The 12,681-nt window shown below is 40.4% G+C and overlaps 1 protein-coding gene across 1 annotated transcript in view; it reads right to left on the minus strand.

Moving 5' to 3' along the window:
• The window catches only part of morc2 (MORC family CW-type zinc finger 2), a 102,722-nt gene that overhangs the window by 24,990 nt on the left and 65,051 nt on the right, over positions 1–12,681 (minus strand). Inside the window, exons 15-17 of the mRNA XM_072247812.1 lie at positions 11,745–11,873; positions 7,203–7,308; positions 6,759–6,870 (exon numbers count right to left, since the gene is read on the minus strand). Of these exons, the coding sequence (XP_072103913.1) occupies positions 6,759–6,870; positions 7,203–7,308; positions 11,745–11,873 (347 nt within the window). The remainder of the gene's footprint in view (positions 1–6,758; positions 6,871–7,202; positions 7,309–11,744; positions 11,874–12,681) is intronic.

Below are 12,681 nucleotides of genomic sequence, written 5' to 3' on the forward strand. Positions count from 1 at the left end.
ATCCATCGAGGGATTTAAACAACAGTTAAAATCACCACCCATTATCAACATATAATCATTTAAATTAGGAAGGGATATAAACAGATGCTTAAAAAATTCAGAATAATCAACATTTGGAGCATAAACATTAACCATAACAATTTTTTTGTTAAAGAGCAGGCCAGTAATTAACAAAAATCTACCATTTAGATCTGAAATAGTTTCATAATGAACAAACAAGATTGAAGGAATCTATAAAAATAGAAACACCTTTCACTTTGGCCTGAAATTCCAATGGTATTATTGATCCTTCCCAAACCTAGATAAAACGCCGATTATTGTCTTTCTTCACGAGTTCTTTGTGCAAAGATGATATGAGCATTCATTCTATGGAATACTTTAATTTTTTTCCCGTTTAATCTGATGGTTTAAACCGTTTGTATTCCAAGAAACAAAATTAGAATCGAGCAGATGGCACGTAAAGGGTTAACCAGAATGCAAACTCATGAACCCGGTAGAGGAAGAAATGTTCAAAGAGGAACCGGAAGTTACGACATTTCGGACACTTTAGTAGTTTCAAGTCAGCCTATTTGAAAAAATCTAAACTAAAAATAAAAATCGAAATACCCCTCCCCCCACCCACAAAGGCCCAGAAAAAAAGCCAAAAGACAACCAAGGAATAATCTAATGCTAAATCTAACCCCATCTCTCCAAAAGGCAACCCAAAAGATATATGTTTTTAAAAACAAACTACAATTGCAAACAGAGTATCATCCTACTATTTCAAAAAAAAACAAGCACCAATTCATATTGTTAGTTCTTTTCAAACACAAATGATTGAAAATAACGCACCAAAAAAAAAACTAAGGTCATAGGGGAAGAAGAAAGCGAGCACCATCTTAAGATGTACAAAAGGGGGGGCGCCAGTGCACACGTGTATGGATTAGACGTGTTTGGTCCATGCTCCTCTCCAAGGCCTCGATAAAATTACTATTATACCGTGTTTTATTCATTCATAGGCCAACAGTGTATGTTTAAACTAAGTGTCTGGAAAAGTTTGACAATACCGAAGGCAATTAAAGCCAAGACCGCTGACTGCCAAACTACCGAAGTTAGTAACAATGGGTCTATAAAGAACTTCTCCGCGTCTGAGATACTGCCGGATAAAACTTACGCCATGTGCAAGGAATTAGGTCAGGAGATTTCGGAGTCAGTTCTGCGCAGCATTAATGACCACTTTGATGTTTTTGAGACCAAATTTGAGGCTCTTGTGGCCTCACAGGCTGACTTACAAGCCCATGTGGCTAATCAAGAACTAACTACCAGTGACCTTGAAGCATGCGTGCAAGAGCTTGAAGCTAAGTACTCAGAGTTAATGAGACAAAATAGCCAGCTTGAAGCTAAAGTGCATGACTTAGAGGCTCGTTCCCGGAGGCATAATATTAAGATTGTAGGGATACAAAAGGGCAAGGAGGATGGTAAACCTACTGAATTTGTTTCCAGACTGATTCTCAAGTTGCTCGGGGAAGAGCATTTCCCGTACCCGGTTAAAGTCGATCGTGCATCGCTCTCTCCAGCCGAAGCTGGCTGCTGGCACTGAGCTGCGCACCATCTTGGCACGTATCCATCACTTTCAAGTGAAACAGCTGATCCTGCGCCACAGCAGACTACAACCCATGGAGTACAAGGAAACAAGGTAACAAGGTCTTGATCTTCCCGGACCATACTAAAGAGGTGATGACTCAACGTCGTGCCTTTCGTGATGTACTGCAAACTCTGTGCGATGTTGGAATCAAGCACACCCTGCGGTATCCGGCTAGGCCGGATTTATCATCAAGATGGAAGAGTGCCTAAAGTATACGACAACCCAACAGAAGCAGCACAATTCTTGGAAAGGAATAATGCACTCAAAAGGGGGTAGATATATTGACACTTTATTCAGCTTATATTTGTGCCGGTTTCCATGTTGGGATAAGGAGAGGGACTTGCTTGTTATATGTAGTTTTGCAATGCTGTATGCCGCACTGGGATTTAATTGCAGAGAAAGTTCCAAATATTTTTGTTATTATAAGGGTTAAATTTGAGTTGGTGTCATGAATGTTCAGCTTCAGGTGCAGACATTAGATAACTCTGCCCAGCCCTAATAGCATCTGTCTAACGGTATTATATAATTTGTGTTATAAATTTTCTCGGAGAGGGGGTTTGTGCTAATTGTGTAATGTTAAGTTACCTGCCCAGCAGCTCCTTTTGGGATGGAAATGGGGAACTACGTGTCTGGTTTAGGGAGACACAAAGGGGGGTGGATTAGGGTGTGTGTTGTTCCTTTTTTTTTTGGTGTATGTTGTGTTTTTATGAGGCTGCCAGTTATTTTGCATTGCTTACTATGTTTGTGCTCAACTCTAATAATCTCTTTTTTATTCTCATATGCAGAGGCCTTGCGTTAGAACTCAGCTGGGGGGGGGGTTAAGATATTACAATAGTCTCGTGGAATGTCAAGGGCCTTGGTCATGTTGTTAAGAGGGGTAAAGTTTTTAGACGTCTCAAGTCTCCATCTGCAGATGTGATTTTTCTATGGGAAACCCATATCAAAGTAACTGAGCAACACAGATTGAGATCTAGCTGGGTATCGCAGGTTTACCAGTCACCATTTACTTCTCATGCCCGTGGTGTGGCTATTCTCTTTAGGAAAAATATTTCATTTCAACTCACTTCTATGACCACAGATCCTCTTGGCAGGTTTATTATGATCTCTGGCACCATTAATTCGTTTCCGCTAACCTTCCTTAATATTTATGGTCCAAACACAGATGAGTCAAATTTCTTTTAGGAAGGTTTTTGATTTACTTGCAGATGCCAGTAATTCAAATATAATAATCGGTGGTGACTTGAATTGCTACCTGGATCCATATTTAGCTAGATTGTCCTCCCACCCACCCTCAAATATCGTGTCCAGTGCAGGTCCTAAGTAATTTGATTAGATCTAGGAATTTAGTAAATATTTGGCGAGTTCAACATCCCGCCGACAAGGACTATTCTTACTATTCTCATGTACACAAATCTTATAGTAGAATAGACTATATTTTGGTTGACTCTCATTCAATATCTCGTGGTACCAATACAAAATATAATAGATTAATTTCTGACCATAGCCCCTTGACAATGTCCCTAAATCTCTCCCTTTCCAAACGAATCTATTCCTGGCGTTTTAACCCCTCCCTACTCGCCGATAAGAAATTTATTAGATATACCACCACCAGACTAAAAGATTTTATAGAAATTAACGAATACGGCGAGGTGTCAGATTCCACACTCTGGGAGACATTTGGGTATATAATTTCATATGAATTCGCTGCTAAGAGGGAGAGAGAAGGGTGATTATTAGAGATTGAGAACACTCTCTCAACCCTCGAAGCGACACACCAGGCTTCGAAATCCTCTGAAGATTATAATAAAATAATGAAGCTTAAATATGAGTACAGTTGTATCTTGGGTAGTCAAATAAATAACCTCCTCTTAAACTTAAGACAAAAGCATTTTGAAATGGGGGACAAGCCTGAGGGGCTCCTGGCACAGCAGCTCAGGGGCGCCCAGGCCCTAAGGTCAATTCATTGCATTAGATCGAGGCCGGGTACCCTGTTTACTAACCTCAAGGAGATAAATGACTGTTTTAAAGGATTTTACAGAGAACTCTACACCTCTAAATGCAATGCCACTCAATCTGATTTGAATGACTTCTTTGATTCTTTTGTAATGCCGAAACTTAGCGATGCTGCTGGGGAGGACTTCGATTCTGAATTCACATTTAAGAAATAACTTCTGCCGTTAAGTCATTTCCATCCGGCAAGGCTGCTGGGCCGGATGGATTTGGCTGTGGATTTTATAAGAAATTCTGTGATATCCTTGCCCCACTTCTCCTCAGAATGATATCTTGCTCTAAGAGAGATAAAGCCTTGTCTAGAACATTGTATGAGGCTAACATTTCCCTCATTCTAAAGAAAGGTAAAGAGGAAACAGACCTGGCTAGCTATAGGCCCATTGCACTCCAGAATTTCGATAGAAAGGTAATTACTAAAGTGCTGGGTAACCGACTAAATAAACATTTGTCATCTATCATTCATCCTGATCAGACAGGATTTGTCCCGGGGAGGTTCTCTTTTTCCAATGTCAGATGCCTCCTAATACTACATATGCTGATCATGGGAAAGCTAGTGGGACAGCAATTCTGTCCCTTGATGCACAGAAGGCTTTTGATCAGATTGAGTGGCCTTACATGTTTGAGTCAGTGTACAGGTTTGGGTTCGGGGAGTCATCTGTATCTTGGGTAAAACTGATATACGCCAGCCCAATGTGTTCTATTACAACTAATAGTTACAAGTTAACTCTGTTTCCCCTGCACCGTTCAGTCCAGCAGGGGGCGCCCTCTCTCGCCGGCCCTTTCTGCCGTCGCGGTACAGCCCCTTGCCGTAAAAATAAGAAGTCACCCAAATATTCTGGGTTTGAAAGCAGGAGGTATTGAAACACTTATTAGTTTATATGCTGATGATATGATGCTCTACTTACAAAACTCAGAAAAGTCAGTCCCTCTTCTTCAAGATTTAATCACCTCTTTTGGCAGACTATCAGGATACTCAATCAATTGGACAAAAAGTGACTTTGTGCCCCTTTCCAACGACTACACACGGGGCTTTTTTGGAAAGTGTCCCGTTCAAAATAGTTAAAGATCACCTTACTTATCTCGGCTTGACAATCCCCAAAGATCCTAAATTAATATTCAAATTAAACTTTGCGGAGTTTACTTCAAAACTTAATCAGAATATAGAAAGTTGGAAAACCCTACCTCTATCCATGATTGGTCGTATAAATTCAATTAAAATGGTTTCCCTTCCTAGGTTTCTCTATCTTTGTCAAAATCTCCCCATTTTTCTTACATCAGCTTTCTTTAAAGAGTTGGACTTCATAATATTGTCCTACATCTGGAATTATAAGAATCACAGGATTTCCAAAATTCATTGACAAAAGTCCAAGTCTGAAGGAGGGCTGGTATTACCAGTATTTAGACACTATTATTGGGCTGTCAACACTAGGGCTTTAACATTTTGGCAACAGGGGGCTCCGGATAACCTAGCCCCAGGGCTCCCTTGTGGCTATGTATGGAGTCTAACCCTGTTGTCAATTCCTCCTTGCCAGCCATGCTGTTCTCCAAGTTAGAGAAGTCTGGGACTTCAAAAAGTTTGAGTTTTGTTTTGAAAAATTCCATCAGAATTCTAAATCAGATTAGGAGCGTTCTGAATTTACCAGAGACCTCTGTACAAACACCAATCTGTTTCAATCACTCCTTTCTACCCTCATGGTCAGATAAAACCTACTATGCTTGGAGGGAGAAGGGTCTAGTTTCTATTGAAGACCTGTACATAGGGAGGAGATTGCTGAGCCTCTGGCAATGATCTTTGCATCATCAATGGGGATGGGAGAGGTTCCAGAGGATTGGAGGGTTGCATATGTTGTTCCCTTATTCAAGAAAGGGAGTAGAGATAGCGCAGGAAATTATAGACCAGTGTGTCTTACTTCAGTGGTTGGTAAGTTGATGGAAAAGATCTTAAAAGGCAGGATTTATCAACATTTGGAGAGGCATAATATGATTAGGACTCATTAGCATGGCTTTGTCAAAGGCAGGTCATGCCTCACAAGCCTGATTGAATTTTTTGAGGATGTGACTAAACACATTGATGAAGGTAGAGCAGTAGATGTAGTGTATATGGATTTCAACAAGGTATTTGATAAGATACCCCATGCAAGGCTTATGGAGAAAGTAAAGAGGCATGGGATCCAAGGGCACTTTGCTTTGTGGATCCAGAACTGGCTTGCCCACAGAAGGCATAGAGTGGTTGTAGGCAGTTAATATTCTGCATGGAGGTCGGTGACCAGTGGTGTGCCACAGGAATCTGTTAACCATATAACCAACTAACAATTACAGCACGGAAACAGGCCATCTCTACCCTTCTAGTCATGCTGAACGCTACTCTCACCTTGCCCCACCGACCTGCACTCAGCCCATAACCCTCCATTCCTTTCCTATCCATATACCTATCCAATTTAACTTTAAATGATAATATCGAACCTGCTTCTGCCACTTCTACTGGAAGTTCGTTCAACACTTACTTCAAGCTCCCGTGTCCTCCCCTGATAATTGACTTATCGCTATATTCATGCGAGGAAAATATGCGCTGTGTGTTTAATATTAAATTCGTTAGATAACCCCTTTTAGAAATGAAATCAAGTGTATTAGCCACTTATCACCGATATTCCAGTCGTGATTAACACCCCCCCCTCCCCCCCGAACAGAATCGCCAAAAACGATTTGTAGAGAAATAATCGGCACGTGCACGCATGTGCAAGTCACACATGCACACTGGTGCCCGTGCAAGGCGTCATGGTCATTGTAGTCTTTCTCTGGGTAAACCCAACGTATTTGACTGCTACGCTTGTCCGTTGGCAACCCTACCCACGCATCCTCCCCGCCCCCCCCCGGGATCGGCCGGTCCGCAAGAATATTGTCAATATGAAACCGGTCCGCAGTGCAAAAAAGGCTGGGGACCCCTGATCTAGGCCTTTCAACTTTCGACAGCTTTCAATGAGACATCCCTCCCCTCCATTCTTCAGTCTATCAGTCTACCTCCAAGATGCCAGATTCCTGCCAGAAAAATACAACAGCATGGACTAAAGAATTTGGCAATGCGACAGCTGATCTTACATATTGCAGCCATATATCTCAACCTTACCTTCAATGCTTCCAGCTTCTTTTCCTGGGCCTGTATTTTCTCCTCATGGGATTTCACATCCTTTCGCAGTGTGCCTATTGGTACATTTGGTTTCTGCTCTGGAGCATTACATCTGGAAAAAAAAAGCAAAGCAAGAGTGAGCTGTGTTCTAACATAATACTGCACATTAAAGATTTTGGTCTTGAAATATTTGACCCAGTAAACAGTCACTTCTCCATTCCTGTATAGTTAAATCACACGTTCCTCTAACAATAGGTGTGCAATGCTGGAAAGTCACCAGTGACCGCGTCACAGTCTTCTTTACTCGTGAACAGAGCTTAGGACAGTTCCATCATCCAGCCAGGTTAGATTCCCAATACTACCCTAACAACGTCAGTTATAGCAGGGTCAGACATAATACAAACTTTTTGCCTCAGCTGGGTGCTTTGCATTTACTGTACGTACCGATTCTGGATATGATCAGGGCTCATGGAGCACGTCCAACTGTCCGGATATTCCTTACCAACGTCGTCCACTCGGTAGGGAAGGGTCCGCCATTTTAAACACTGATCTAGAAAGCAGATCCAAAATTGTTAGCTTACAGCAAATGCCCTATTGTAGAAAAAAAAATGTCTGGTATCAATTTTGATAGCCTTTTAGCTTAACAATATTTTTGTTAAACCAACTCCCCCAGTGTGGCAGTTTTTTAAAATCAACTTTCCTTCACCCTTTTCCTTTATAACTTTTCTTAAGCTACTTTCCATCAAATCAGCGCACTGACTTGTCAGAGGTCAACTTGATCAAGAAATAAAATCTCTCCAAATGAACTTGTCAAGCTAATTTTTTTTAGTTGGTATTTTACAAATATTCACAGACTGAAACAATTCACTGTTTTTCAATACATTTCAACAGTTGAGATAAACAGTGATTTATATTTCACTGGTTAACCAAGACAAATTCCTGGATACCCTGCTCCAATTCTTCAGGCTGTGGGCGAACATCACAACCACTGACTGCCAAGTACACCAATAAATCAACAAGTATGCTAACAATACTGAAAATTGAATAGCAGAATGCATATTCAGTGATCCTCCTCAGTGGATGAGGAAACTTTCAATGTCACCTTAGTGTTGTGGGGCCAACTGTTACCTGCCAATACGTGAAGTCATTCAAATAGCTTTGTTAAATCTAGATTCCTTTATATCAGAAATACCAGGGAAATAAAGCAGATGCTGAGAAGTGAAATGTTGCACATGTACTACTCTTCGATGTATGATAAAAAGATAAATTAAGAAATTGCAATTGATCTAAAGTTTAATATATACCAAAAGCAAAATATTTTTAAATTTGAAAAATAAGTTTAAAGAGGATAGTAAACATGCAGAGATTTTGTAGAATATTATATCGGATCACAGGCCAAAGACGACTATGGCAATGTTCATGTTTATGCCTCTTAAGCTGTATTTCACATTATGCCAGCACTATCTTCCCATTCCTTTCTTTCACATCTACTTTACTGGCTTTTTACACAAAAGAAAATGACAAACCATCTCAACCACTCCACATTCCCACACCAGAGTGCAGAGGAAGCCCTTAATGGACGTATTAGTTGGTTTTATTTTCAGCCTAGTTGGAATCTGTCCCATCCATCAAACTTCAAATATTTTTATTCTCCCTCAAGCACTGCTCAGCTTTTCTAGAAAAAAACTCAACTACTTCAACATTTCCAGTAGCCGCAGCCCACCCAGTTTCGGCATGATACTCTCTCTTAAACTTCAAAATCGTTCTTGTATTATGGAGACCTGAACTCTATAAATTATTCAAAGTGACAATAACCAAGTATTCAATATAACCTTTGCCTCTGAATTTTCTGTCTTCACAGTCATTTGCTTGAATAGGTCTGGTTTTATTAACTTTATATTCTTCAATTGTCTTGGTCTACTTACATCCATCCATCTTCCTCAAAGTCAACTACATTTGCCAAAAACGACAGACTAAATCAAAAATGAAGGAGTAAATAAGTATCTCAGAGTCAGACCAAGAGAAATGAAAGCAATGTAACCATGAAGTTGGTCACTACAGACAATGAAGTTCAAGTGATCTAGGATTTAGATACATCAAGACCAGAGATCTAGCTTAACGGAAATGAGACAATGGATTAAAGAAATTGATATAGGAGAGAATCATTAACTATGTTGCATGATAAAATCAAGTATAAGCAACAAGCTTAGAAAACAAATATTGCATTATTAATAAACATTAGAATTGGACCAGATCATGTTTATCTTTGCTAACATTTATTAATTCTGCTCTTTAAAATACTTACAAAATAGACATTTTTAGTGACAGGAGAGTTATAAGAGTTACAAGCTTCCACTGCTTGCTTGTTCAGGTTTTATGCTTGGGACACTGTGCAGGTGGTACAGGTAAGCACAGACAGACATAAAAAGTAAACAAAAATTAAAACTATCCAGTTGTTTAAAAATGAATCAGCAATCAAGCAGCAGTAGCTTTCAAGAACGAGAGAGTTTATTAAATTCTAAAATGGATATCAACAAAAGTTTCAGACAGAACAGCATACAGCAGAGGACAATAAGTATTCACCATAATATATTACATCTAAGGAGGAGAGGTTAAGGATTTTGGATTTATACTTGCTCAACATTAGAAAAATTATAACTGAATGAAACATAAAACTGTTACAGTATTTCTCCTGGCCAGTGATGTCTAAAGCTAGCAGTCAAAGTCTCAAATCAAGGGGGTGACAATAAGAACAACAGGAATTCTGCAGATGCTGGAAATTCAAGCAACACACATCAAAGTTGCTGGTGAACGCAGCAGGCCAGGCAACAACTGTAGGAAGAGGTGCAGTCGACGTTTCAGGCCGAGACCCTTCGTCAGGACAACTTTGAGGTGACAATAAGAAGTAGTGATAAGATGAGCTTTTTGTTTCTCCAAAATGTTTGGAATTATCTACTGTCCTACTGTGTTTTCATCTGCCCTGCTGCTACCGAGAAGAGTTACTCGAGTCACTTTGTCACTGCATCAGTTCCTGTTAGTCAACTTATGTTCAGATACTCCTGCACCTAGCGTTACAATCAGTCTATGTATACAAGCTAATCATATGTACATACGGCCACATTCACCACTAAGCACCTCTTTCCCTCCCCCCAGCTCTGCATTCCGCAGGGATCGCTCCCTACGCAACTCCCTTGTCCATTTGTCCCCCCCATCCCTCCCCACCGATCTCCCTCTTGGCACTTATCCTTGTAAGCGGAACAAGTGCTGCACATGCCCTTACACTTCCTCCCTTACCACCATTCAGGGCCCCAGACAGTCCTTCCAGGTGAGGCGACGCTTCAGCTGTGAGTCAGCTGGGGTGATATACTGCGTCCGGTGCTCCCGACGAGGGCTTCTATATATTGGCGAGACCCGGCGCAGACTGGGAGACCGTTTCGCTGAACATCTACGGTCTGTCCGCCAGAGAAAGCAGGATCTCCCAGTGGCCACACATTTTAATTCCATGTCCCATTCCCATCCTGATATGTCTATCCACGGCCTCCTCTACTGTAAAGATGAAACCACACTCAAGTTGGAGGAACAACACCTTATATTCCGTCTGGGTAGCCTCCAACTTGATGGCATGAACACTGACTTCTCAAACTTCTGCTAATGCCCCCCCCCGTACCCCATCCGTTATATATTTATATACACACTTTCTTTTTCTCTCTGTCCTTTTTCTCCCTCTGTCCCTCTCACTATACCCCTTACCCATCCTCTGGGCTTCCCCCCTCCCCCTTGTCTTTCTCCCTAGGCCTCCTGTCCCATGATCCTCTCATATCCCTTTTGCCAATCAACTTTCCAGCTCTTGGCTCCATTTCTCCCCCTCCTGTCTTCTCCTATCATTTCTGATCTCCCCCTCCTCCTCCCACTTTCAAATCTCTTACTAGCTCTTCTTTCAGTTAGTCCTGATGAAGGGTCTCGGCCTGAAACATCGACTGTACCTCTTCCTAGAGATGCTGCCTGGCTTGCTGTGTTCACCAGCAACTTTTATTGTGTGTTGCTTGAAATTCCAGCATCTGCAGCTTTCGTCGTGTTTGCAGTTACTTGTACATTGTGTTTTATAGGATCATTTCTGTATTTGTATTTATTGCGTTTAATGCGCCTCAGATCCAGAGTAATAATCATATTGTTCTTTACATTCATGAAGTGATTCTTGATCTTGAACTTAATCTTTGAAATTTAAGGTGCCTTTTGACACATTTACTTTTAAAATAGTTTTGAAAATTATTTAAATCTATTTGATACACTGTAACAACCTCAGACTACAACACATTTTAAAATTGTTCAAATATCCTAGACATTGACAGGCTGGTAAAAACCTAATTTGTGGGTGGGGACTTGCCAAATGTCTTGTACCACTTGCAGTAAGCTCAACTTTTCAGCCAGCTTCCTGATTGTTTAATAAATGCATGAAACTGAAATGTTCAAATTGGGATATTTGATACCACAATTCAAGGACTGCTGTCAGCAAGCTGATGTGCAGGAAGTCTCAGGACCCTAGGTTTTTTGTTCTTTATATAGGGCGTGGTGACCAGGGAATACAGTGGGAGAAACAAAAAACAACTAATTCTTGGCAAGAAGCTCAAAGGGAGGCCAGGCAAGCAAAAGAGCACGCTTTGGGCAATTAGTTGGCCAAAGTTCACTATCGTATCTCAGAGGTGAAAGCTAGTTTGAGAAGATTAAAGTAATTCATCAATAATGCAGGAATAAAGAAAGAAAGTAGAATATCAACAAAAAAAGGCCAGGGGGTAAAAATCTATGCAAGTATTCTAAGTACAATCAGGTAGGTAAACAAGAGCCACAATCTCAGCATCTATTGTTTAAATTAATTTCCTGTGAGCAGTAGGAAGTACTTTGATCTTTTGATTTATAGCTAACCTAATTTTTACTTGCTTGTAACTTACCACAACTTTATGCACAGAAAGCATTGTGGGTAACACGTACCGCACTGAATGGTGGTTGGAATCTCCATAGCACGCCGTCTCTTGTATAAAGTTTCGTCAGAAGGTGGCTGATTCCAGTTGGCCGACAAATAGCCAAATTCATCCCAGAATTTCACTATTCCCTTCTGTGCTGTAGGCCAGAATTATTTTGTTAACTTCGTAAGAGGTCATACTGTTAAGAAAACAATGGCTGTACTGCAATTAATCTTGCAATATGACAAAAAGGCTGCTGGATAACTATGTTTCATACAAGAACAGTTTACAAGTGTTGAGGACCCAGCTACAAAAAGGTCTTGAACAGCAGACTGAAGTAAAACTGGTCATCTAAACACTCTTGTGATAATCACAAAGCAAAAGGTATAAACAAAAGGATGGAAACAGCAACAAAGACAGAGGTTAGTATTTAATTTGGGCTAATCTTAATGAACAAATGGCACCGAACAGGGAGCACAGACTAAACTGGGAAAAGTACAGTTAATCCTGTACTCCAAAGCTAAAATGTCAACATTATCACTATTCTGTTATAATCTCCATAACATACAGAATAAATGGTTCACTGAGGTCTCAAAAACTGAGCATGAAGGGGATAGTTTGAACAATACAGAACTAGTTTGATTGACCTACAGATAATGCCCAATGTCCTCAAGAAACAACTTAAGAGAAAAAATAGACACAACCAAAATCCCTGGAGAAAATTAGTTTCAAAAGCGATCTGGGTTTCACTTAATAGTAACCTAACTAATCATAATGCAATTCTTGCTCCCAACCCAAAGCAGGCCTTTCATCTTTGCATCTCACTTCACAGACAATAATCAAAATATCATCTTTAAGGAAGGAATGGTCTCAGGGATACTTGGGAAAAAAAAGAACACCTAGATTGCAAAGGAGGTTGCATGTTAATCTGACAGATGAGCTTAGATAAAGTGAAAACAAACAGA

The sequence above is a fragment of the Mobula birostris genome, chromosome 31 (assembly GCF_030028105.1).
Source record: "Mobula birostris isolate sMobBir1 chromosome 31, sMobBir1.hap1, whole genome shotgun sequence".
NCBI lineage: Eukaryota > Metazoa > Chordata > Chondrichthyes > Myliobatiformes > Myliobatidae > Mobula > Mobula birostris.